This window comes from Manis pentadactyla, chromosome 14, assembly GCF_030020395.1.
Source record: "Manis pentadactyla isolate mManPen7 chromosome 14, mManPen7.hap1, whole genome shotgun sequence".
NCBI lineage: Eukaryota > Metazoa > Chordata > Mammalia > Pholidota > Manidae > Manis > Manis pentadactyla.
The window spans coordinates 66,187,352-66,215,169 of NC_080032.1; the positions used below are offsets into that span (position 1 = coordinate 66,187,352).

The 27,818-nt window shown below is 35.7% G+C and overlaps 1 protein-coding gene and 1 long non-coding RNA gene across 2 annotated transcripts in view; one reads left to right on the top strand and one right to left on the bottom strand.

Moving 5' to 3' along the window:
- LOC130680814 (alpha-2-macroglobulin-like) overlaps positions 1–23,016 on the bottom strand; it is a 43,712-nt gene extending 20,696 nt beyond the window's left edge. The window contains exons 1-17 of the mRNA XM_057492266.1: positions 22,593–23,016; positions 21,247–21,430; positions 20,361–20,514; positions 20,214–20,266; positions 14,404–14,424; positions 13,927–14,095; positions 13,440–13,524; positions 11,745–11,865; positions 11,089–11,206; positions 10,833–10,942; positions 9,769–9,930; positions 8,536–8,763; positions 8,268–8,331; positions 6,437–6,579; positions 5,394–5,543; positions 3,379–3,540; positions 2,831–2,912 (exon numbers count right to left, since the gene is read on the bottom strand). Coding sequence (XP_057348249.1) covers positions 2,831–2,912; positions 3,379–3,540; positions 5,394–5,543; positions 6,437–6,579; positions 8,268–8,331; positions 8,536–8,763; positions 9,769–9,930; positions 10,833–10,942; positions 11,089–11,206; positions 11,745–11,865; positions 13,440–13,524; positions 13,927–14,095; positions 14,404–14,424; positions 20,214–20,266; positions 20,361–20,514; positions 21,247–21,430; positions 22,593–22,675 — 2,089 coding nt within the window. The 5' untranslated portion in view covers positions 22,676–23,016. The remainder of the gene's footprint in view (positions 1–2,830; positions 2,913–3,378; positions 3,541–5,393; positions 5,544–6,436; positions 6,580–8,267; positions 8,332–8,535; positions 8,764–9,768; positions 9,931–10,832; positions 10,943–11,088; positions 11,207–11,744; positions 11,866–13,439; positions 13,525–13,926; positions 14,096–14,403; positions 14,425–20,213; positions 20,267–20,360; positions 20,515–21,246; positions 21,431–22,592) is intronic.
- Positions 6,577–20,602, top strand: LOC130680815 (uncharacterized). The gene is made up of 3 exons (XR_008993858.1): positions 6,577–6,748; positions 20,249–20,372; positions 20,481–20,602. It is a non-coding gene; the product is annotated as an uncharacterized LOC130680815 (long non-coding RNA).
- Positions 23,017–27,818: the final 4,802 nt, after the last annotated feature.

Sequence of the window (27,818 nt, forward strand, 5' to 3'; positions counted from 1 at the left end):
GTGTATTCTTTCTGTAAATCAATAGAATCAAACTCAATACTTTGACTCTGTTTTTAATTGGTAGAAAAGGCAAGAAAGGGAAAGTACAAACTCCCTAACCAAAAACAAACAAAAGGGAAAAGTTTCTATCAAGTGTATTTCTTTGGTGAGGCAACGGAAAATTGTGGCGCAAGAATCATACATTGGTTTGGCATTGCAGAAAAAGAAAATCCTGCAACTAGTAAATGAGGTTTTTGGTCTGCCTTTTCTTAGAACATGTCTATATACAGATTCAGAGTTAAGGCTTTTGAGTATTTTCTTCTTGAATTGATTTGTTTTCAGAAATAACTTGTGAAGAACAGATAAAATGAGGAGACACATTACAGCAACTGTTTCCCCAGCCCTCATGTGCTTCATTTCTCTAGGCCTTTCTCTCTAAATGACCACTGACCTCTTACCTTGGCCTCTGACTTTCTACTTAACTTTCATTCCACAGTTTTCAAATGTCTCAGTCCTCCAATTAGTAGCTTCAGTATCTGCAGGTAAGTTAATTTATCCAGTATGTACAGCAGGCACAGTGCCTAAGGTCCCTAACGCTTTTAGGAACCCATGAAAATATTTTAATTTCTTCTCAAATCAAGATGAAAAAAATAGGTACAATCCAGACTGAATGATATTTGTCTTTTGCCAACATAGTTACAAAATAATTTTTAATTCTTTTTTTATGAAATAGGGGCCCCCATGGGCAGGAATATCTGGGGCCTAGGAAAGTCCTAATGTATCTTGCATGGATGCATTTATTTATTTAGCACATTTATTTCCAATTTCTCCAGCTTTTACAAGGTACTGCTATTAACAGCAATTACAAGCTATGGTTTATAATTTAAAACAAATTTTACAAGCAATTAATCTTCCTCTGTAATGTGATCACTCTCCTTTTTCTTATTATCTTCCATAACAATGTCAGAGTCCTGCCCTATCTTCTTACAAGTATCCAGTCTTACGTATTATTGTTGAGTAAAAAATTGGCTAACTCCACTGATGATAGTTTCCTGTGTTTCTCTTGACATGAGGGGTTTTTTTTGGCTTCTTTGTTCACCAGATGAATGTGCCTTGTTGTCCATAAAATAGCATCCAATGATTTTCTATTTACTGTTCAGATGGAGTCAAGATGAGCTACTCATTTCCCCTCAGAAATACTTTATTTCTTTTATCGTTCACTATTTACAGACAAAAAGTGATAAATTATGACATTTTATTTTTCATGCTTAGGGTATATCTGTATTTTATTTCTATCACTGACTAGCTCAGCTTTTTATACCCCTTTATTGGTCTTTGTCCTGCTACCATAGTCTTTCTTTAGGTCATCCTCAAGAGCTATGTTACCTACTCTGTACAGTGTCGTGTCTGAATGTAGTATGTGGTTTCTCATAAAGATGTCCAACCAATATTACTCCAAGGAATTTCCCTAGGGATTACAGATTATCTCATACTGCACTATTGTATATACCCAAAATTGTTCTACATCCATCTCAGAAATGACTGTTCTTGATACCCTTTTTCCATCCATCACACCTGTTTTAGAGCTTCATCATTCTTTTGTATTCACACCTGTGGACTTTTTTAGCTTTCAGTAAATAGTAATAAAATATAAGAATCACACTAATTCTGGTCAACTTGCATATCCTAGAAAATTACCTGTGTTGAATATAGTCTATTTTGGAGTGGACTCCCATTATCATTTTCTTTTCCTTTATTCCTTATTTATAAATCTAGTGTCTACAGATAATAATATCTCTGTTATAGTAATATCTTTCTATAGGTAAGGAATAATATCTTTATTATAATAATATCTTTCTACAGATAAATTATATATCTATCCTTGTGACCCACTTTGAGAAATACATGTTCAAAATCTGTGTCCTCTAATATTTGAAATGCATTTTACAAGGGTGTAAGCGTAAGTTTACTTACAGAGCTGTGCCATGAGTTTATTTACAGACTAGTACTTAAATTTTGCTTAGGAAATGATTCTTTAAGTTGCCCTTAACCTGGGACTATATTGTAATCACATCATATGAATACCTTACATCATATTATTGTATAATGTCAGAGGGATATTTAAAGAACATTTGTTTTGATTCCCTTATTTTACTAATAACACTGAGACTTAGAGAAGAGGATTGTTGTTTCTGATGCCACACATCAGGACTTTTGGCTCCTACTTGGTCTTTTAAAAAAATATGCCAATGGGTAATGTATTGCCAGATGATATTTTGGAAAATGTTTAAAAGAATGGGTAGAATCAGAGGGGAAAAATGACGGACCATGGGCTCAGACAGTAAATAGCTTGAGAAGACAATACTTTTAAACAATTTAGGATGGGGTTAGGAAGAGTAACTAGTCTACTTCATTTTCAGTGTAATTTGACTAAAATATTATTTCTTTTCTTTCGATACTCTTTCCTTTGGTGGAAGTGGTTTTTTTTCTTCTCTCCTTGCCAAAATTCTTTTCATTCCATGTGACACATCTGTATGAAAATTTTTTTCAGACTCACAGAATTGCTCTTGTGTGTGTATTCTGTCCACTTACTATAATAATTATTACATTTTATCTTATTGTCTATTTTTCTTGCTTACTGGTGACAATGCAATCAAAATCACTGGCTCTGGTCCTGGCTCTGCCACTTACTGTCTCTGTGACTTTGGGCAATTAATTTGGCCCATGTAATCTTGGGTTCTTTCCCTTTGACATGAACCTGCAGGCTTGCTCTACCATTTCATTTTTATCATCTTGGCTAAATAACTACTATTTCCCTTAATTCAAAACACAAACTGATTTGTTATTTTACCTGGTTGATGGAACCTTCTCTCTTCTGGACAAAATTTGGGATGTTTGAGCTTTAAGTTGGTGAACACCTTTAAGTCCATGTCCTGGAAAGAAAATGATGACCAAATCAAACCTAAACATTTAAAAATTATATTAAAACTCTACTTTGTATAAAACTCATAGTAACTGCTCCATGGCATTATCATCTTCCAGAACCAAGAAGAGCTGCAGAATGCTCAAGGCAATAGTGGAATAATACAGTTTTGTTCTTTGAAAGGCTCCTCAAGAATTGTTGCTCATACTCTTCCGCATAGGAAAGCTGAGTACTGTGAAGTCAGTGCTGTAAAGCCATAGGGTACGTTGAAAGGAACACGGGATTCATAACCAGAGGAGTTTTGTCTCTGCTACATTTAGCTGTGTTACTTCAGCAGGTCACTTAAGCTCTCTGCCTCAGTTTCCTCAGCAGAAAAACAAAGACCCAGACTGGGGACTTTTGAATATTCTTTATTAATATTCTATTAACCCTAAATAAGCAAAAGGCAGACTATTAATAGATAATATGGGCTTTACCCTTATGAAGCTGTAAACATCCTCTTCTGTGCTGTGGGATACAGCAGAGTACTTATCAATAGAGACATTATTAGGTCTGATACAGTCTTTTTGGTCTTCTATCCGCTGACTTAAACTATGAATGATATCAGTGATGTCCTTCCCAGGCAGCAGACTATATACCTATAAAAAAATGGGGAAAAAAGGGAAAAACTCTTACTTGTTCTTTCTTGGCTCCTATCCAGTGAAAAGAAAAGAACCAAATGTAATCATACCAATCATTTCTAGAGTGTGTCTATGATCTACAAAAGGGATTTTTTGTGGATATTTTCTTTTAAACAGTGTTTTGTTCTAAAGGTGTTTACCATGTTCAAGAAAGACTAAACATATTCCAAGCACTCAAGAGTAACAGGAACATTAAAAAGTGAGTTCAAAGACAAATTCTAGACCTTAAGCTTGAGCTCTATTTATAATATAAAAATATATAGAGTGCATATTAAATATGAATTTAATAATACATGTTAATAATATAATATCAGTCAGTGATAGAATTTTACTGTGTGAAAGAATACAATGAGTTTTGTGAGTCTTACCCTCAAGGAGCACACAAATTTAGGTTTGTAATCCAAATCAGCACAAGGCAAACTTGCCATTATTCAAAGGGTTTATATATCCATTTACTTTTACCCTTACATATAGGATGAAAAGTGAGCACCCTGTTCTAAGTAGTTACATGAATCATCACATATCATCTCAGTCACATCAGTGTAATTCAAGACGTTTTTCATGGGAGGTGAAGTCCACAACTTTTTATCCAATGATGATCCCAAAGTTTCAGTTATCCCATATATGCTCAAATATGAGGTTTTCTTTCTTCTACCAGATTATTGCTCAGACAAGAAAGTCTCACTTTATATTTTATTCTTTACAAAGTTTTTCATTGTATAGGGTATTCTCTTATATACTTAGGTCCACCTATGTTTTCTGAGATATGGCACTTTAAACTACCTGGTTGTTTTACTTCAGGTTTCTAATAGTACTGATTTACATAGAAATAGGCTATTTGGGTGTTTTGTTTTTCTTTCTTCTTATAGATGTATATTTATGATCTTCACCATATAAACATTTACTTTATTGCTTTTTTTTTTAAAGAGTTGATTACAGCAATATTTCCTCAAGGACTCTGGAGAAATGGTGCTATTTGTTGAATAACTCTTTTGAATTACACAAACTAAGAATTATTTATTGCTATTTACAGGCTTTACTAAACATTCTTTCTGGAAACCCATTAGTATTATGCAACTTCCCAAGTCCAAAAATAGTCAAAAGCATTTGTATCTCCACCTTTGAAATATGCAACATCCAAAAATTTCTCTTCATGTAAACTTTTTGCTAGGAAGTAAAGATTTAGGATTCATAGTACTTTATTTTTAAGAGATGTTAGAAGTCAGACTAAATTAATATAAAAATGAAATTCTCAAGAAACAAAATATTTGAAATAGCTACATTTCCCAAGAGTCCTTGAGAAAAATTATTTCTCTAATCAAGTCTTTTAAAAAAATGCAATACATTTTTATATGGTGAAGGTCATGAATATACACCTATAAAAAGAATGAAAAATAAAACACTCAAATAGCCTATTTCTATGTAAATCTGCACTACTCTTTGAGGTAAAATGGCCAGCTAAGTCATAAACATAGACTGTTAAAGTGTCACATTCAGACAACTTAGGTGGAAATGAAGATGATATACTCTGGAAGAAAATTAGATGATACTGTGTCATTAAGGTGAAAATGGTGGCATCAAATTAATGTGAAGAGTTTGAAATTGTTTTATGAAGTTTAAGAGTGTAACAAACACATTTCTAAGTTAATAAATATGTCTTGGGGATGCCAGAAGCATTGAATAAGATAACATATGTTGAAGGACTTTGATAGTTTTTAACTCCCAAACAAACGGAAAACATTTAAAATCTCTGAACAGCTTTTCTCTGTCCTGAGCCAGGGGCCCTCCCTGGCCCCGCGGGCGGGACTCACCTGGGCCTCCGAGAGCTCAGCCTCGGGCCGCAGGAGCAGCACGCTTTGGTCCACGGCGCGCAGGGCGCAGAGGGAGCCAGGGGAGGCTGTGACGCGCAGGTGGGCGGGCGAGGCGGGGAGGCTGCGTGCTGGGCTGAAGTGCAAACCCACCTGTGAGACGGGGCAGGGGCGGGAATCAGGTTAGTAACCTACCTGGTATTACAGTCCTAAAGCCCCTCACATTTTTGTCATCTGCATATTCAACACACATCACTCTTGATTTGCCAAATTTTGATTGTCAGATAGTCCTGAGGCTCTTTGGTTGCCTTTCCTTCACCAAGGTTTATCGATCGGTTAGTGTACAGGCCGTTGATACTCTGACACAACAAATGAATGCTTGGAGTGAAATATATGCTTGTTAATTACTTATTTTTAGGGACCAATTACGTATTTGATCTACTGCTCCACGTCATTCTAAATATAAAGATAATACATGGTATGATATAAATCTATCATCTATCATTTATTTATCACTTTATGCTTCCCATTTCATTTCAGGAGAATGAAGGGAATGGCTCTGGATGGTTGATTTTTAAGGGTTGCACAATGTGATTGAAAATGTGCTGATAGAAGCAGCAGAGTAGAAGGGCGGTTGCCAGGAGGAGCTGTTGAGACAGGAAGCAGGAGGTATTAAAGAAGGCAGAGTTCAGTATCAAGGTGAATAAGCCCTACAGACCTACTGTATGGCAGATAGCCTATAATTAACAGTACTGTATTGTATATACACTTAACAATTAGCTAAATGGATAGATCTTATGTTGTATGTATGATGTATGATCTTATCACACACACAAAAATAATAAAATACAATATGCTAGAATGTGTACTAGCATGGGACTTAAAACGAATGCACTGAATGCTATTAAATTACCATATGACCTTGCAGTAGTTGCTCTGTTACCACGGTCTCCATCTCCTCATCTAGAAAATAACCTATGTCTTTCCAAGTCTCATGGCTTTTTCAGAAAGATTTTTTAAATTTTATGAAAATATAAATCACCTACCTTGTTGGGCAGACAATTTTCAACCTCGTATTTTGCAGAATCCCCAATCACTTCCCCATCAGGTAAAATGGCATAGATGAGCAATCGAGCAAGGGGAGCGATGTCTGACTCCACAGGAACTGACATGGAGATGTGGCCTTTCGCTGGGGCACAGAGAGAGTGAGAGGAAATGGTCACGGGCCAGGATAATGGCAGGAATACCCAAATGGCTGGATACGTTGGAATTTTGTGAACTGTGGCTCACACTGAAGACATGGCTACATCTCTCCATGGTGAATGGCTTGGGTGTTATTGGCTAATGGTCTGAGAAAGGTATGAAAAGAGTAGTGCAGGATATGTTCGGCCAAGAATCTTTACTCTTGAAAATTTCGTCCATGTTATTTATCCCTCTGGTTAATAATGTAGTGATTTCCTGTCTGTTTTAAACCTTAGCAAGCCTAATGTCATCAGCTAGAAAGTTATTGTTTGTATCAAGTAATGAAACCACCTTTTTGTTATTACATTTATAACTCAGATTACAGCAGGGGGAAATAGAAGATGATAATCTGGCAATGATGGAACTCAGTAATGGAACTAAATTATAGCCTAACTTAGTGGAGTAGTCAACACTTACAAATGTGCGTAGACAGCTTTTGAAAACCTTGTGTGAACCACATTTTTACAGCACTTAACATTTCCTCAGTGACAATTATGCAATTTTGGAAGTCTTCTTTATGCTCTAGGCCAACTTGAGGATGATCTCGTAATGATGTATTTTATGATTTCTATTTAGCGTGCCTTAGGAATTTATTTCAAACTTTTATTAAATAGCTAAAATTGGGTAACAAGGATATCAACACATTTGTTGAACATCTATGTATCAGGCAGCTGGTTCATATCTGTGAAACAAAACCAACAAAAATCTCTACCCACATGCTATTTAAATTGTACTGGAAAGAAAAAGACAATAAATAAATAGAATAAACAGGTAATTTATAGATAGCATGTTTACATGTGATAAATTCTATGGAGAAAAGAGCACTGGGAACACCAGAGTGGGGTGGTAGATTACAATAAGGGCAGCCAGGATAGGCCTAACTGAGAAAGTGACAATGGGTTAAGCCTTGAAATAGGTGAGTTAACCATATAGATACTTAGAGGAAAAGCATTCTTAGGGAATGGTCAGTAACGAGGTAGGAAGAAATGTTTGATGACAAAGAAGATGCTTACATTTATTTGAATAACATTCAGGGAAACTTTATAAACATGAGCAAACAAGATACATAGGTCATTGACATGGAAAATCATGATTGTCAAATAGGGGGTGCGAGAATAACTAATCTGCATTAAATTCCCCAAGTTTTTATTCCTCCCTGAAATTGTTATATCTTGATCTCCCATCTACTATGTTTTATAGTCTGGTCTTCCTAATCATTTTTATTATTTGAAATTTGGTGTGGCTAGAATGGTCAAGGTTCAAGGAGGGTGGCCTCTAGATCTTTTTGGAAAAAGAATTTGAAATAATACAGTTTGCCTTTTTAATTCTCATTTGGCTACATGGATTATTCATTTCAGGTATATTTAGAAATATTTTATGTTTTCAGATGTTCCAGCCCCAGAGACAGGTGTTTAATGGTGTTGGTTATGTTCAGTGTGAGATGTTTTAGATTTTCCTGTCTTTAAGTTAATGATATCATAACCCATATTAAACACCTTTAGCCATGGCTGTTGAGAATGTTTCATGGTGATACACAAGCATCATAGCACCCCTATTTTGCTCAGTTGTGGGGATCCATTGGGAAGTGTGTAGGGAGCAGAGTCAGAGATGGATTGATGAACTGGGAGCACTCACGTTCTCCTGGCCTTACGGGGAGAATATGGGTTCCTGCTCGGATGATGCTTCCTTTGGCCACGATCTTAAAATAAAAAGTATTTTCTCAGTTCATTACTATGCTTACCATGAGGTTCATCCCCCCATTAATATACTCATCATTGAGACTCAGGTGGTGATATTCAGTCAAAGTGTCAAGAGAGGTATGGTTGAGAATCAAAGGAGAATTCATAATGTTTGGCCTCCTAGGAAGCTTCTTTCTGTTCCTCAACTCAGAGTCAGTACTCACCAGGTAATAGAGGACGACCTCCTTCAGCAACACTAAGACATGTCCATTCAGACTATAATGCACCTGAATTGTCTGAATTTGGCCACAGGGCAAGGTGCCAGCCACAGGCTCAAGGTAGACATAGCTCTTGCTTAAGGAGAAAACATGATTAACAGTGTGATACGCTTCTTGATGTTTTTTTGTCATGCAGTAGTACCTAAAGCAGAAACCCTGTTCCTTGTGGTAGACCTGGAGGATCAAAAATAAATGCATTGTAGACAGCCTGTTAAAAAAGAGCTCTTCTGAGCCGCTTGAGTTTACTCTTCTATCTGACTGAATAGTTAGGAATTTTGTGTTTAGTAAAAATGGGGGAAATTCCCTCTTACTGTTGATTAAATAAATGAACTGATATTATCTCTAATTTTCAGAATATATGGGGGAAATATTTATAATCTATGAATAAAAAAAGTGAAATGTATCTATCTTTTGCTTAGGCTGTTTGTCTAGACAGACCAGAACTAGTGGAACTAGGAAATCTCATTGAGGTGAATAACTGATAGATTGGCAACTTACAGTAAGCAGATGTCTCTATCTAGTTGGGCTAAAGTTGTAGAAATAAATGGCAGAGAGTATTCATAGGTAAAGTTTACACTACTGTGGTGTCATGGACTACTCTTGGAAGGTCTCTGCAAGCTCTGTATCCTTGAGTTATTTGAGTGGCAATTATACCTCTGCTTTCATTTAGCATTTGCTCCTCCATAGGTCAGATGCATCTTCCTCTTTTACTAATACCCTCAAAAGACTCTCCTCTCCTTAGTCTACACTGTCCACACCTTGATTAAAACCCTCACAGGCATTACTCACAGGCAATCCTTATGGAGTTTCTTATGATCAGTGACAGGAGCTTCATAAGAATAAGACAAGCATTTTTCTTACCAGGGACTAGCACAGTTCTAGTTTTTGCAAGTATGCAATGAAGGCTAATTGGTTGAGACGGTGAACATCATATTTTGAGGTAATGAATTTGAGAATATATACATCATCTAATATTTTAAAGAATGTCTTTATGGTATGGGCAGATATTTGCCCAGTTATTCACATAGTACCTTTATTATTTATCAATAATTTTCATATTTCACCTTAAAATAAAGCAATTTGGAATATGAATTTCTTTTCTTTGAGCTAAGCACTGTTGGGTTGCAACTCTGTTACCAAGTCTTCTCCTTGTTTATTAGATCTCTGTACCAAACTTACTGTGACAGTGAGGGAGGGATCCGTAACATTAGTGGTGTTGATGGAGAACTGCACCAGGCCATGCTCATCAGTGGTGGCATTAGAGTGATAGTTAGCTTTATCTGCCTGGATGAAGATGAGTTCATTTGGTATAGGGACTCCTTTCCCATCCACGAGGCGAGCCTGTAATAGAACAATGAATAAAGCCGTAGATTTGATCTAACAGTACCACCTATAAGGAAACAAAACCCCTTTTCTGACATTGTATAAAGACTAAGTATTTTCCCAAGTTAACCCAACTCTGCTTTTCTCAGCTTGAGGCCTTTTTTCTCTCCCAACTGTACTTCATTGAAATTCTGTGGTTTTTCCATTAAGAACAGAATGGTTTACACTAACTATACTGGGAGTGATTTAATGTGTATGTAGAATCAAAATAATTGACTCCTACAATCAAAAAGTAACTTAGACAATCATGTTCTCTCTCTAAATCATGCCAAAAAAACTCACCAGGGATTTCTGTTGGACTTTGACAAATTCATTAGTCCTTAATTACTAGAAACATCAAATGGAAACATAACATTTTCTTAGTATTTGCATTTCCTATATTTAACATATATTTACTTATTATACAGAAAGTGACGGTCACACCCTTAAAGTCACTAAGTGTATCATATTTACCTGTGCTTCAAAAGAAAACCACTGACTCACTAATGCATTTATCATTTGAACTTAGAGTGGCAGATGTACTAAGATAACTTATAAGAATAACTTGTAAAAGCACTGGTATTTGTGTTAGTGCTTAGAGATATTAAATACCTGCCAAGAGGTGAAGGTTGAAACAGTATGGATTTATTTTGAATATTTAGCCCCTGTTCTTTTGTAAGAGAAACATAATAATGCTTTGGGATTTATAGATTTCATTGGCATTATTCATAAGTAAAAAGATCTGCTTATATATTGTTTTGCAATTTTGGCCTTATAAAGCAACTGATAATTTTAATCAGGTATGGTCTTGAGCAGAAAGATCTGTGTTGTTTGGGTGTCACATTACAATTTAACTATGAATTAAATATAAATTACTCTACCTGCCCAGAGAATGGAATCCCTTGTCTAAAGTGTGAATCCACTTTTGCAAACGTGAGTTTTGTTATAGTTCTTGTGACTTTAGTTGTCCCAGCTCCATTGAATTCCAGCTCTGAGAAAGAAGTTAAAAAAAGTACCTGTTGGAAAGGAATGATTTGCTTTCAAATAATTTTTCTACTCCCTTCTTCCTACCCTCTTGATGATGAAAAGGCATCACTATTCAGCTTTGTCTCCCGTATCCTTATGTTAGCCACACACCTGTCCCCTCTTCTATAATCTTGGCATCCACTTGAAGATTCATAGTGAGATACTCTTGCTCCTTTAATTCGAATGCACTAGTATTTACTTGTTGTGTGATGCAGCCATGGCTCTCTAGCTGAGAATCAAGAAAAACACAGACAAAAAATAAACAGGCATGCTGGTCAGATCAGTGGTCAATCCAACCCAAAATGTGAGGCCTTCTATAAAGAGGTAATACAGTATGTCAACTTTGAGCATGGAGTTCAGCTCTGCCATTTACTAGCTGTGTGACATGATCTTGAACAAGTTTCATTGCATCCCCATGTCTCTGTTTCGCATCTGTAAAATGGTGATAATAATAATAACACCTACTTCATTGGGCTGTTGTGAAGTTTAAATGAATTAGTAGATATATATTCTTAAACATGGGCTAGCATGTCATAAGTACTCAATTACTGGTAGCTATTATTTAAAAGAACCACCATTATCTCTTATTAATGACTGGTATTTTGTTGACAGGTTTAGTTACAAATATCTGTAATTCTCCCTTCCATAATGGTGGATCACAGGACTTTCATCTTTTGGTCTGTGAGCATGCTTCTCCTTTCAGACTTTATTTGTACTTAGAATTATTCTTGGATGTCAACAAGCCTTTTTGAATGGTTTTCACTCACCTGCTGGCTGACTTCCTCACAGGCAACCTCTAAATTTCTGCCAAAGTGATTTAAGGGGTGAAGATATTTTTGGCATATACTCATGGTTACATGCCCTGGGACAGGCTTGCCGTGTGTGTATCTGTCATAAGAGAAATTCCCAGAGACAATAAGTTTTCCCAGGAGCAGAGACCCACCTCCTTCTTATCCATATTCTACACTATCAATCAGTCATAGCATATTTACTCAGCATACTAACAACAAATACAATAATAGTTAATACTACTATAGGCCAAGTTCTCAGTGCTTTACATATATTAAGTAACTTAATTCTCTTAATAACCTCATGAGGGGTGTGATATTACTTTCTCCGTTTTGTAGTTCTGGAAAACGAAGCACACTAAGGTTAGGTAACCCAAAAGAGCTGCTCAACTGAAGGAATGGAGCTGAGATTTGAACTTAGGCAGCTTAGCTCTTGACCTCTGCACTCTGCTGCCTCCAAGTCTTCATGGTGTACGATTCATGTTAATTGGAAGCATAGCTCAGTAGACTGAAAATATTCCCTAATAAACCCTTCCAATCTTTCCCCTTTTATTCTAATACTTCTCTTTTCCAGTTCATCTCTTCTATTTATTCTTCTCAAAGTGTTTATTCTAATATTTCACAACAGGATTTTCAATGTCCTTTGTAGAAAAATCAGAAAAGAGTGACAGTGAAAAAGAAAAGAAATCCTTACAATCGCACTCATTTAGACACAGTCATCCAGAATCTTCCAAGAACCCATGGGACTGTCTTACACTTCTATGTGGTCATATTTACTAAAATTGTATCACATTATATATAATTTATCATTCTGCTTTAAGGAGAATTAACTGCCCCATTTACACATTTTTTGACTATGTGATAAATAACTGATATAATTTGTTCTGGTTTACCTGAACTTTCTCTTCTAAGAAAGAAATATAGGTTATAGGATGTAAATAAATCTAAAAAAAAGAATCCCATCACTGTTACTTTGAAAGAGCTTGTAAAGGGGCCCAGCTGACGCAGTGTCTCCTGTATTTAATCCTCAGGCAAATAGAATTTCTCACTCCTGCTAGTGTTGTTTTCCATCTCTATGACTGCAGACTTTAATAGTAATTTGAAATCATATATAAGTCCATTTCTTAGTTTGTTTTTGTTTTTTTGATGAAGAATGCAAGTTCAGAGTAAGAAAGTAATATACGTAGTCCTAGTGACTTAGTAGTAGATGCTGGACTTGCAGCAAGGACTGTGAACTCTTAGTTACCTGCTCTTTCCACTACACCTCCCTGGGTCAGCACAGTGCCACACTTAGTGCTGGAATCTCTGTACATGTCCTGTTAAGTGGATTTGATCATGTGCTTTTATATTTTCAAGGATAGGGAACTCATTGCTGCCTAAGGTAATTTGTTCCAACCTTGGAAGAACTCAGTCATTATCAGAAGGAACTCAATTTGTTTCTTCCTACCAACAAGTTATACAATGGGTATTTTAACAGTAATGGAGGTAGATAAGTAATTATGATGAGAAAAAGAAAGAATAAAATAATGTTATGAAGAGAAAGTTTTAGAGGAGTGCAGAGAGATGCCTCAGATATTTATACACATTTTTATGGTGCTGCAACAAGATGTCATCAAAGACGTTTTCAGCATTTGAGAACATTTTAATGGGTAGAAAAAAGAAACACAAACTCACCTTCCACATACTGACACATTCACTTCTTTATCCAGTATAGTGATGACCTTTGGAACTTTCACTTGTACTTCAAATTTGGGAAGCACTGTTGAAGGAGGCAGAGAAATGTGGCGGGTTGGCCAGTTGTTTTTGTGGTTGCCTAAGGACAAACCAGCATTCTGAAATGTTGACTTCCCTTCTAACTTTAAAATCTTAAGATAATGACCCAATAGAGCTATAAACTTGAGTGGTCATAGATTGTGTTAGTCCTAGCAAATCAGAGACCTTCCACTGAAATAAGAAGATATTTCCAAATTGGAGAAAATAAGATGCTTTTGAAAAATCCCAAAACTTATGAAGTTTTCTGTCCATGGATGATGGTCCTGGTTAGAATCAGATGAAGCCTACCCTCACCGCATGGGAGTTAAAAGTGTTCAAATAGATTCACATCCTAGTAACGAGAAGCTCATGGCTCCCACTTTCCCTTTCCAATCTTCCAAAATCATACCAAATTCTTCCACGGTGAAGGAGTGCTCTATATTTCTTCCTGATTGTTTTTGTATCACTATCTTGTAGGAGCCCTTAATGGGTTCTGACGACAGGCTGAAGGACAATTGCTTAAGACCATTCTCTAACTTGATATTCTGCCATTGCATAATTCGATTCATTCCAGGGTCCTAAATACATGAAACAGGTTATTATAACTTACCAAGATAAATAAAGAATTACGGGCAGTAATACATTTTGGAAGACTGCTGTGTTAGTGATAGATTATTTTGGAAATTTCTTGTTTTTTTCCTCAGATAGAGATAAATAAAAGCACATGGGGCACCACACCAGTTCTCTGGATCATGGGAGGATTTCAGATATGCAAAGGCTTCTTTCAATCTGTAGTATCTTTGGAATATTGTCATGACCTTCCAAATAGCACCTTCTTCTCAATTTACTGTTTCTTTCTAAATATGGAATGCTTTAAGTTGCTTACCTCAATGTGAATCAGTGGACACTAGAAAACAAAAGGGAAAGGAAAAAGAAGTTAGTTCAGAAATCTAACATAGCAAACTCAAATAGACTATAAGAAAAAATATTACAATGGGAGTTTCAGCCAAGATTCAAGGATATTAATATCCCATTATAAAGTGAATTACAAGACAGATCACCAAATAGAACCCACACACTTTTCACTATAAATCTTACTAATCAATTTTAACTGGAATCCTAACTCTAACAAAACTAAAATGCAAAACAACTCAAGTTGTTTTACAAGTTCTTTTGTAAGCAACCAGATCCAGGAAGACATCAAACAGAAATAGAAAATTAATTAAAAAATAATTGTGAAATTCTTCAAATGTGGTATTCATAGGACAAGATGTAGCCTTAAATAGTTCTATTAATAAATTAAAAAACATGGAAAGTGTACATTCAATATAAAAAGGAATAAAAAACAAACCCCAAAGAAACATTTAATAGCAAATAATAAAGATAAAATTATACTTCAAGGAATTGGAAAAGAAAAAATCAGGAGAACTAATAAATTATTCTAAAAATGGATTCTATTGGTAGAATAAAAATCTATTCACTCACTCAAAAAAAGCATGAAAGAGACAACTACAGACATCTAGAAATAATAATGGAGAAATAAGATACAAATTTAAAACTAATATGTAAGTGATCATAACTCTAAAAAAATGCTTTAAGTGATGATGACTCTAAAAAGATGCTTTTCTAAAACATATAAATCACCAAAATGTCCCCAGAAGAGGAATTACAAACATAGCAATTAGCACAGAAGAAATGAAAACATCTTCAAATTATACCCTAAATAGAACTAGTCCCAGATAATTCCAGAAAAACAACAAATTTTTCAGAAACTGGTAACAGCAATTGTATGGAAAACAGTACAGCTGGAAAAAAAACCCTAACATAATATTATCAGAATTCACAAGAAAGCACTTAAATCTTCAACCCAATGTGATATATAAATATCAGTGCAAATATTTTATATAAAATATTAACAGAATTCCCCAGAAAACATCATGACTATGTTGCAGTTAATTATTCTGAGAGTATGACGATTATCTTATGTAAGGACAAATATTCATATCATTCACTGTTATAGTAGCTACAGAAAGACTAAATAATATGATCATTTATGTAGACATTTTAAAAGTATTTGGTAACATTCAACAACCTTTCAAAAGTTCTTTAAAAATAAGAATTAAATGCTTATATACCATGTCCAAGAAAAAAACATTTCAACAGAAAAGTCAGAAATGAGACAAGGAAGATCTTTATTATTTGTTTTATTGGACTTGGTCTACAGGTACTATCAAAATTAGATTTTAGAAATAAAATTTATAAAAGTTGGAAGGAAAGAGGTAAACTTATTATTACTATTTTTACAGATGATATGTTGTTAGCCTGGAAAACTGAAGAGAATCCACTGAAAAAGCATTTCAAATGGTAAAATAATAAAAATATTTCAAAGATGTTAAAATGATAAGTTTTGTAAAGATAATCAGTAGTATCTCTTAATTCCCTTTTCCCATCCTGGTACTCCCTCATCTTGTTTCTTTTATAAAAGAACTCTAAACATTTCTTGACATTCATTGTTTCCAGTTTTTTTTCCTTATTCTCTCTTGTTATCACTCCCATTAGGCTTTGAATTCATCCTTCTACTGAAAGTGCTCTAATCAAGGTGACCAATAATATTTTCATTCTATGTCCAATGTTCACTTTTTCAGTCCTCATTTTATTTCACTTACCAGCAGCCCTTGACACAGTTGATTTCTCTCTCCTTTATGAAACGGATGTCCTGCCTTCCAGGACACAACACTTTACTAGTTTTCCCCTGATTTCTCTTCCTGCCCTTTCTCAGTTGCCTGTGTTGGGTTTTGCTCATCTTCCCAATCTCTTAGGATTTTTAGTCCTCAGGGTTCAATGTTTTTTCTCCTCCCTGCTCTTTCTAAATGCAGTATCTTGAGTTATTTCACCCAATTTTATATTTAAATACCATCTCTTTGCTTACAGTCATATCATATTTCTTCCTCATGTGCCCAGAAGATATATTTTTCTTTTTTAGAAAACAACTTCCAAAATTTTAAATATTAAAAAGATAAGGGTGAATGGTAAAAATAGAAGAGAGATCAAAAGCCTACAGCAAACATCACATATAACAGTGTAACTTTAGTAGAATTCCTATAAAAGTCATAAACATGCTTCTATTTAACATCATTCTGCAGGTACTAAACAATAAGACCGGAAAAGAGAACTGAGTTATAAAAATTATGAAAGAAGACACAAGCTGTTCAGATTATATTGTCCCTATAGATAAACCAATGGAATCTACTGATAAATTATTAGGTCTAATAAATTATCCACCAAGATCAATATAAGAAAATAATGGAATAGTAGGAAAAAATAATAATCACTTAGAAAATGGGAAAGATGCAAAAATAGACACAGTAATCCATTGGTAATAAAAACTATAATTTTTAAAAATAAATGTATTAAAAGACACATTAAGTATTATAAATCATTTTTAATTTAAAAGGATCATACAACCACGATCAAGTGAGCTTTATCCCTGGGATGCAAGGAAGATTTAACACATGCAAATCAAACAATGTGATATACCACATTAACAGAATGAAGGATAAAAATCATGTGATCATCTCAATAGATGCAGAAAAGCATTGAGAAAATTCAACATCCTTTCATGATAAAAACTCTAAACAAGTAAGTTATAGAAGGATAGTACTTCAATGTAACAAAGGCCATATATGGCAAACCTACAACAAAACATCATACTCAATGATGAAAAGCTAAAAGCTCTTCCTTTAAGATCAGGAACAAGGCAAGGATGCCTACTCTTGCTACTTTTATTTCACATAGTATTAGATGTCCCAGCCAGAGCAATTAGGGAAGAAAAATAAATAAAAGGCATCTAAATCAGGAGGGAACAAGTAAAATTGCCTCTGTTTGTTGATGGCATGTCTTATATATAGAAAGCCCTAGAGACTGTACCAAAAAGCAGTTAAAAACTAATGAATGAATTCACTAAAGTTGCAGGATACAAAGTCAACATAGAAAGCTCAGTTGTATTTCTCTACACCAACTCGAACTACCTGAAAAAGACATAAAGAATATAATCCCATCTACAATAGCATCAAAAAGAATACAATACATAAGAATAAATGTAACCAAGGAGGTGAAAGATCTGTACACTAAAAACCATAAAACACTGATGAAAGAAATTGAAGACACAAATAAATGGAAAGATATCCTGTGGTCATGTATTAGAATAATTAATATTGTTAAAATGTCCATTCTACCCAAAGCAATTTACAGATTCAGTGTCAACCATATTAAAATCCCAATGGCATTTTTCATATAAATAGAAAAAAAATCCTAAGAATTCTATGAAATCACAAATACCCCAAGTAGTGAAGGCAATCTTGAGCAAGAAGAACAATGTTGCATGCATGATACTTCCTGACTTCTAACTATATTTCAAAGTTTTAGAAATAAAAACCCTATGGTACTGGCATAAAAGCAGACCTGTAGACCAATGGCACAGAATAGGGAGCCCAGAAAGAAACCCACTCATATGTCACTTTCAGTAAAGGTGCAAAGAACACACAGTTAAGAAACAGTTTTGGTATCAAGCAGTGTTTGAAACACTGGATATCCACATGCAAAAGAATGAAACTGGACACTTACCTTATATCATATACAAATAGCAATTCAAAATGGATTAAATATTTAAATATAAGGCCTGAAACTATAAAACTCCTAGAAGAAAATATAGGGAAAAAACTCCTTGACATTGATATTGGCAATGATTTTTTTTTTTGGGTAATTGACACCAAAAACACAGTCAACAGCAAAAATAGACATGCAAGACTACATCAAATTAAAAAGCTTCTTTTCAGCAAGAGAATCAACAAAATGAAAAGGAAACATGAATGGGAAAAAATATTTGTAAGCCATGTATCTGATAAAGGGTTGATATATAAAATGTGTAAGAAGCTCATGCAATTCAACAGCAAAAAAAATTAACTTGGTTACAAAATGGGCACAAGGCCTAAATAGACTTTTTTTCCAAAGAAGACATGCAAATGGCCAACAGACATAAAAAGATGCTCAACATCACAAATCATCATGGAAATGCAAATCAAAACTACAATGATATATCACCTCATACCTCATACCAGTCAGACTGGCTAATACATATATATAAAAAGAAATAACAAATGTTCATGAGGTTGTGGAAAAAAAAGGAACCCTTGTATACTGTTGGTGGGAATGTAAATTGGTACAGCCATTAGAGAAAATGATATGGAAGTTTCTTGAAAAACTACAACTAAAAATACAATGCAACCCAGTAATTCCACTTCTAGGAATTTACCTGAAGTAAACTGGTAAATATCATTTCAAAAAAATATCTTTGAAATATATATGTACTTCTATGTTTATTGCAGCATTATTTACAGTAGCCAAGATATGGAAGCAAGGTAAGTGTCATCAGTAGATGAATGGATAAAGAAGATATGGTACATATACACTATGGACTACTACTCAGCCATGAAGAAGAATGAGAGCTTGCCATTTGCAACAACATGGATGGACCTAGAGGGTATTATGCTAAGTGAAATAGGTCAGCCATGCAAATACCATATGATTTCACTTATATGTGGAATCTAAAAAACAAAACACGAATAAACAAAACAGAAACTGACTCATAAACACAGAGAATAGAATGGTGGGTGGTTGCCATAGGGGAGGAATGAGGGAATTGGCAAAATGGGTGAAGGAGATAAAGAGGTACAAACTTCAAATTATAAAATAAATTAGTCACAAAGATGGAAGTACAGCCTAGGGAATATAGCCAGTAATATTGTAATTTTTTTCCTTTGTGTGATGACAGCTGGTAACTACACTTATTGTGGCAAACACGTGTATAATTGTATATAATGTGTATAATTGTGAATCATTGTACACCTGAAATCAATGTAATACTGTATAACAACTATCTATCAGTTTAAAAAAGACAAAAAATACAGATTAAGATGCAAAATAGTGGAGTTGGGACTTACTGTTTTATTTTTCTTGGTAAAGTTTGAGGTGAGGTTGGCAGGGTGTAGGGCAAGGGTTGTGTTTGATTTGATGAGAAAGGGGCATAAAAATGACCTTGATGAATGGAAACCTAGTCGCGTTTTCCCCCAACTTCTGGGCTGCCTGTAAGTCTTTTGGATTATTTTATGCCACAAAGGAAGAGGAGGCATTTTCTAAAATATCAAAAAGTGAATTTTCCACAAGGATCTTGAGTTTAATTTGATTTAAAGGAATATGTTGCTGTTTGCATACTTGAGTTTGTGGAGTAACATTCATACCAATGACCCATCTCCTTAACAAGACACTCATTTTGTTAAGTCCACTCTGACGGTTTTGTAGAGGTCCTAGTGGAGATGTAAAGCTTTTGAGGATTTATGTGATTGAATGGTATCAAGGGACACCATTATTATATGTGTATGCCCCCTGAAATGCTTATACAGGTCCTCCTAAACAATAAATGTATTTGACTGATATCTGGTTCACTAAAAAGCACAGAAGAAAAGGAATTCATTCTTTCCTTTTTGGTAACACCTCTTAAGGCAATCTGGTTTTCTGCTTGAGTGAAGGGTCACTGCTGTTGATTTCAGGTTTGTAGACATGAAAATTCCTTACAGTCTTCTTGCTCTGTATTGCCACTTACTATCTCCCAAACCATTGATACACACATAAAAGACTCACCAACTCATGCAGTGGGTGAAAATTTTTGTCCACAGCCACAATTCGAAAGTTGACTGAAAAAGAGAAATTTTCTTCGTGAGGCATTTTGAGTAACATGCTAAGGAGGAAATCTCATTTCTGGAGGTAGTCCACCATGGAGTTTCATACCTGATTGTCCTGGTATGTAGATTTGTTTGTCTGTCTGGACAAAGATGAGACTTTCTGTGTTCTTTACCTGCACTGAGGCCTCTTCCCTGAATTCATGTGTTTGTCCTTTTATGTGGACAGAGAGGAATACATCAAAAGATGAAGATCTTGGGAGCTAAGAACAAAAAGGATCATGAGAGGCTTCATGAACTCCCTCTGGAAGCCTTTGCATTTACCTCTTACCTGTTCTTCTTCAACATCACAGAAAGGTAGGTAGGGGGTGATATTACTTAAACACATGGCAGAGGAGAGTAATTCAGATAGAATTGTAGCAAGTGAAACCCAAATTTCCATGTGACAACTGTAACAGTTAAAACATGTCAACTTCATAGAGTATTATAATCTTAATTCAAAAGTAGATCTGAAAATTACAAGAAAGTGAAAAATTAATATTCTAATAATGATAGAAGTTGTACCTTGCGGATAGGTTGCCCCAAGAATAAACTAGAAATATCCTCAGGGTATCAATTATATGTGGAAGGTGGTGGCCCTTGTTCTGGTATTATTTCAAAGTTTGCACCTTACTGTTAGAAATGACTTATGCTTTCTTTGGCTAGTAGGATTTTCATGGGAATTAAATAGAAAACCAGCATGTCTCTAAGTATTGTCTCCTCCCCATTTTGGGGTGGGAAATCTATATTTTGTCCCTTTGTTAGGGTAAACTGTAGGTTTCTCTTCGAAGTCATTGATGCTTGTCTAAATTAATTTCCTGATACTGAAAAACAATCTCTGAACATTAAAATAACATAACAAAAGAAAGGAAGACAAAAGAATGGAAGCAAAGAACAGAGGGAGGGAAGAAGGGAGGGAAGATAAAACAAAATAGAGATAGGCAGCTAGTACTTACTATGAAAGAGACACAGTGGAATAAGTCCTTGTCAACTTTGAGGTCATTGAAGAGCCTCCTTTTCTCCTTGACAGATTCTAGGGAAGCACTGACAGTCACTGTTTCAGTTAAGTGTCTCAGAAAGAGACAGATTTTCTCGGGGGTCTCAGTGTGGAGTGAGGAGGGGACCAGCACCATATACTGTCTGGAAAAGAAGGTGTCAGGTCAGTGGAAGGCAGATATCATCACCCATGATTGTGGTCTCATCACAGTAATTATTAGCATCCTTACCTTCTACGCCAGGGAAGGCAGGTTGGCAACATGAAGTTACGGCTGAATGGCAAGAAAATTATTCCCTCTCTTCACTGGTACTGGTAATATTTCAGCCAGGCAATGACATTACACTCAAGGTGAGTTTTAAAGGTGTTACAACTTTGTGTGCTTATCCCATGAAACCTCCAACACTCAAATTTCTGAACTTTTTTAAAGGAAAAACTGAGAGGAATAACTATTCACTACATAAAATGATTGAATTTTGATTACTCCTAATTGACATATTTACCCCCTGGTGCCCCTTTTTATTCTTGGTTTCTCCTAATCTCTAGATTCAGAGCATTAAGTGTAGGACTCAGAGTTGCATAATTGACCCAGGTCACAACTGTGAAATAGACAAAGTTTGTTTTCAGTGATGACTCACCTCTCCTGTCCTGGCATCTGAGGTTTTTCAAAACCCACCCCCAAGCCTGCCATCTCTAAAGTATTCTAAATATCACCAAATCATCTTCTTTTCCTACTTCTATTAAATATCTTTGTTCTTAAGATCATAAAAAAGGAGAAAAGGAATGTGACAATACAACTCTTGATAATGTGTCAATTCTTATCACTATTCTGTTGGTAGCACCCTTGTGCAAGGCATTTTGATCCTTACAATAGCCCTGCAGAGCAGATAGTGTCATCATATAGATGCTGAGATAGTCTCAAAGAGGTCTGATTTGTCCCAAGACTCACCCGGAGCCCAAGTTATGGCTCCAATCTTAATGTTTAATCCAATCGCGAGTGTCCACAAGTTAAATATTTGTGTTCTAAACCATTGTGTTTCAATGCCTTCAATACAAAAGGATAGCTCTTTATTGGAATTACAGGTCTCAGTGACAGGCTAATAGGAGGGGAGTTTTTTAAAAGTAAGATCACATCTAAGTTTAGTCACACTAATTACTTTAGAAAGAAAGGTTATATAGAAATATATTAAAGTTGGAAGGAGTATTTAAGAATATAGGTGGAGATTTGGGGGTGAAATGGCAATGAAATGTTGTAAGAGAGCCTGCAAGAAGAAAGGACTATAAACGAGGGTCCTGGGTGGTACTCACGGTTGTGCGTAGGCTGAGGCAGCTGCCGGTAGGAGGGCAAGAATTAGAAAACAGCATGACAGAGCACGTCTGCCTTTCCCCATGGTGCAGGGAGAAAGTGCAGGAGATCAGAGAATGTGGTGTCCTCCTCTTTGAACTCTGCCTGGTTTCAGAAACTCCCCGAATTCACAGGAATTTGTTTGTGAGTGCACTGTGCAAATGGGAAACCCCACCCCAAGGCTTCCAGACCCAGCGTGTAGAATTTGGCAAAAGAACCCTGAGAGGGGTCATTGCTCTTAGTGGTGGCCAGAAGTGGTATCAAAGTAGCTGTTGGTGGTAGCAAAGGATTGAGGGTATGCAAATCCACGTTACACTTAGTACCCACTTCCTTATCTTAGAACAGAGTCTCTCAATCTCAGCAATTGACAGTTTGAGGTCAGATAAGGTTTTTTGTGGGGGGGCTGTCCTGTGATTGAAGGACATTTTGCACCATCCCTTCCTTGACCCACTGGTTGCCAGTAGCATTCTCCCAGTGGGACAGCCAAAAATGTCTCTTCTCCCTAGTTGAGAACCACTGGCTTATGAAGTCTTGGTAAGAGACAGTCAGCTTTTCCAATGTGTGCATGTCAGGTGGACTTAAAAACTGTGACCAACCACGTGTCACTGCCGGTGGGTCCTCCATTGGAAGAGTGCCTCTCCTATTTCTCGCAACACAACACACATGGAAAATGACAGTATTTGCACAGTATACTGGTCAAGTCAAGGAGAGTTGTTGCAGCTGAACGTGACTGTTTCGAGGGCTTAGGGGACCAATATTTGAGACACACCTTAATTCTTTCTGCAGCACATTAGTATATTGGCTGGGTGTGGGCATTAGTGTTTTCCTTTTAGATGATGTGTTTTTTCAGAGGTCCTATGAAAATGTTCCTGAGGAGGATAAATAACATAAGCTAATGTCAACTATAATCTTGGGGTAGTAAGTGGTATCCGGTGAAAAGAAGGGCAGTGGTGGGAGAGTGAGTTGGTGATTAGAGGCACACAGGGAGGGGTGTACGAATTTGATTGAGTGCTGTTTAGACACGATGAGCCTGTGGATGGATGTCCACCATTGAAATGGATATGAGAGGCTGAAGTTCATGGCTAGAGATATGAGTTTTAGAATTGTTATCGTATTTGGGGCACGTAGGCTATGGCAATGGATGAAACACCCAGTTACAGAGTACATGGAACACGATGTCCAAAAGAGAGTTCTAAGAAACAGCACATTTAAGGAGACCCAGAAGAAGTAGCCAGAGTGTAGGAGGACAATCAGGATAATGTCATTTCGTGGAAGTTAAAGGAAAAACAGGCATGAAAATTTAAGAGACATAAAAATATAAAAGGATCACTAAAAAATTGGGCAATTGTAAAATTTGTTGTATTTCCTTTCTTTTGACAGGTTTAATGAAGTGTAATTTGCATATTGAGAATTCATCCTTTGGTGTATAGTTCTATTGATTGTTTTATTCTTCCAGTGTTTTATTTATTGTTATTTATTTATTTTTTTATTTTAGTGAAATACCAAAAACTTCCCTGTAATAGGAAGGTTCCTTGACTGAGATAACATTCTCCCAAGTCAGATCCCTCTCCTCCTCAGGACTGGAAGTTATATACTCTGGGTACTACACTGAACCACAAGTCTAAATGGATTTCTAGTCCTGGATTTGCACTTAACAGCTGATATTTATTGAGCTCTTATGGTTTGCTAGGCTTTGTGTTAATGTAATTTAACACTCCCAAGATCATGGAGCAAGTGTTATTATCGCCCCCTTTCTACAGATGGAGCACACGGTGGCCTAGGAACCTACTGGGGATTTTACAGCTACTAAGTAGCAGAGCCAAGAGCTGAACTCAGGAGTCTGGGCCCCTCACCACCTCTGCACAGCATTGCCTCTGTCGTGCACTCCTAATGAAATCACCTTTGATTTTAACCCAGGCCACTGCTTTCTGAGCACTAAAGCTGGAATAACAAGATTTTCCCTGCTTCACTCTTAAGGCTGCATTTCACGAGAACTACGTTCATTAAAAAGCACATTCAAAAGTACAAGACTAGAATGACAGTGGAGGATATAGTCTCTGAACTTAGAACGCCAGGGTTCAAATCCTGGCCTCTCCAGTTTATTTATCATCTCTAAGCTTTACTTTCTCAACCGCAAATACAAATAATAAAAGCATCCACTCATAAGGTGCACTGTGAGGGCTCAGGAAGAGAGCCGTGCACTGTGCTCATTGGTGCAGGACGTGGGCGGTGCAGGACGTGGGCGGGCAACAGTAAGGGTTAGAGTACCTTCCTCTCCCAGCTTTGTTGTATTAGTAATAACTAGTTTTACTCTTCCCAAGGGGTGATAGGAGAGTGGTTCCAAGTCTGTTACTGATACCACTATAGGAAAGGGATTCACTAACCTCTAGACAATACAGATGTTACATTGTCTTTGCAAAAATTCTGGGAGGGAAGAGAGCCACTGTAATTTTGATACAGACTCTACAGCTTTGTCTTAATACTTACATCATCATAGATTCTCCAGTTAAGAGGAAGAGAGAGAGAAGGTGGAAGAAAAGGAAGAAAGGAGATCAAGATTCCTTGTTTATGTTGTTTTTTTTATCTTTTCTCCTCCCTCTGGAATACAAGTTCTCTGCAAATGGGGACTTTTGTTTTTTATTTCCTTTTGGGCCACAGTGTAGTTGCTCAATAAATAGTTGTTGAATGAATATATGGTGGATTGATATGAAACAGAGAGCAGGAGTATTTGAAACTGGAGACAAAATAGGGATTATGAAGTTAAATGCCAAAATCAACTTGATAAAATGTTTTTTTCTCATAAGTTAAGTGTAGCTAAATTAACTCTCCTGTCTTCTTCTTGCATCCCCCAAGTCTGTCTTGTATTTGAACTCTATCCAATTAAGTTACACAAGAGTATATTTAGCTGCACTTTGCCTGAATTCTCCAAGTGCTAAGGGACATTTCAAGTGGTTAAATATTAACTACTTTCAAGTACAGAAAGAGCAATTACTGGACATGATGAAGTTTAGTTTTCCTTCTTGGAATGTGGGTGCAATGTGACATTAACTCTTTTTACTTGTTTTTAATTAGAAGCTAATAAGAATACACAAAGTGAAAAATATTTTTCAGACCACTGTTATCCATAAAGTTATAATTATTTTTTAAATAAATTATAATTTGGGTAATTTCATTCAATTCTTGAAATGATTAAAAGTAAAATACTTTGGTAATAGTGTCAACAGCTGAAAATTAAAATCTTGTTTCTTTAATGTCATCCTGTAAAGGCCTTAAGCCCATTGTCCAGTGAAAATAAAGGTTTATTTATTCCCCTGCTCAATTCCTGAGTATGGGAATTCTAATGACTGCCACCCTGTATTTTTTTAAAGGATACATGAAGGACATATTTTGAGGCAGTCCACAACATAGTGTCAGTTATTGAGGGATACAAAACAGAACAAAACTGGAATGCAAATTCAGGTTTTGTTATTTTTTTTAACATTTTTTTCTGAGTTCTAAGACAAATTAAATGAACTGACTCATGGAATATTTCAAATGAAAATCAATTGTATTTACCTTTTGGCCTAAGAGATCACATGAACTTTCCATTGATTTTGCTGCAAGTCTCTCCTTTCTTGACCCAGCTGGCTATGATTTGCCATTTATGAGTAAAAGATTAAGAATTTTATCTAATGGAAGAAGAGTTTCTGAATGGTCTAACAAAGAATACGAGTTAAATTCACAACCCCATTTCACAAATGTAAAAATAGCAGTCTCAGTCCTTCTGTATTGCTTACAAAGTGGGGAAGCAATTCAGCATTTTAAAAATTGCAAAAGTGATACACACACTGGGTAAAAATGCAAATTAGAGAGAATAGAAATGTCTTCTATCAGTCACTCCTACTCTTCTACCCTTCTTTCCAGAGGTGAGCACTAGTAATTTACTTTCTTTCCAGACTGTTGTCTTTCCATTCTCTTAAAAATGCAGGAGTAATACACAGGCTTTAAAAAAACAGATAAAGCGAAAGTCCTCTTGACTGATTTCTTCCACATTCCCCAGAGAGATTTACAATTTAAAAAAATTGTTAATTTACGTGTATATGTGTACCAGAAGAAAATACAAAATGCTGTTCTGTGTTTTTCTATATAAATGATAACATTATAAATGTAAGCGTTCTCAAATTTGTTTTGTTCTCTCAATTGTATGGGTCCATGTGTTCATGTTGATATGTATAAAAAGCCAGTTAATTCATTTTTTTTTACTCTATAGTATTATATTGTACAATATTACATTTCATTAACCATTTTAATATCCTGACTGTGGTTTCTGTTTTTTTCTAGTGACATGATGCTGAAATGAACATTCTTGTGTACATGTCCTGGTTTACATGTAGGGTATGTCTTTGTAGTAGACACTCAGAAGTGGAATTTCACAATTTCTGTTGAGTCCTCCCAATCCTGATATTGTTATCATTAACCCTGGAATCTTTGGTCTATTCCCTGTTGATGTGGACACATTATGATAGGTTCCAGAATCTGATGTCTCTGATTCTGATGTCTTAGAAATAATTGGATAACAAATGTTTATTAAAGTTTTAAACATCTGGGATCTACTGCAACTGGTGGAAAAATTGCTCTGAAAAATTTCCTAGTACTCTGCCTGAAATATGAAAGACCTGGGTTTGTCAAAGTTAATTAGTGATTTCCCTGTGATATCTTCTATGGCCATTTTTTTTTTCTTTTAGCTGCTCAAATTACTGTAATTTTATACTTTGGGATCTCTCAAGTTGACTTCTTGTCTTTTTCTCATGGCCCCAATAATCTTGGAAGCTCCTGTATTTTCTGGCATTTAAAGATTCCCCAGACTCATTTTGTATCTTCTGTATCTCAGAAATGGTATCAGCCATGGTTTCTTTTAGAAGAGAATAGTATTTCACACCTAAATCTGTGCACCAAGGGTGCATTTCCATTTTGTACCACTGGAGTACCATCATTTTCAAGCTGTTCAAACACAATGACCACACCATTCCTTCTCTTGGGTTCTTATGGTACGTAACTTTAGTCTTTTATGAGATTTATAGTTTGAAACTCAAACCTTTTGTAAATTTTTAAGTCTCCAACCTCATGTCCTATATCAAATTCTTACTCCTTAATTCTGTATTTTCCATGAGTATCTTTCTTTTGGAAACTAGATCTTGTCATACTCATCT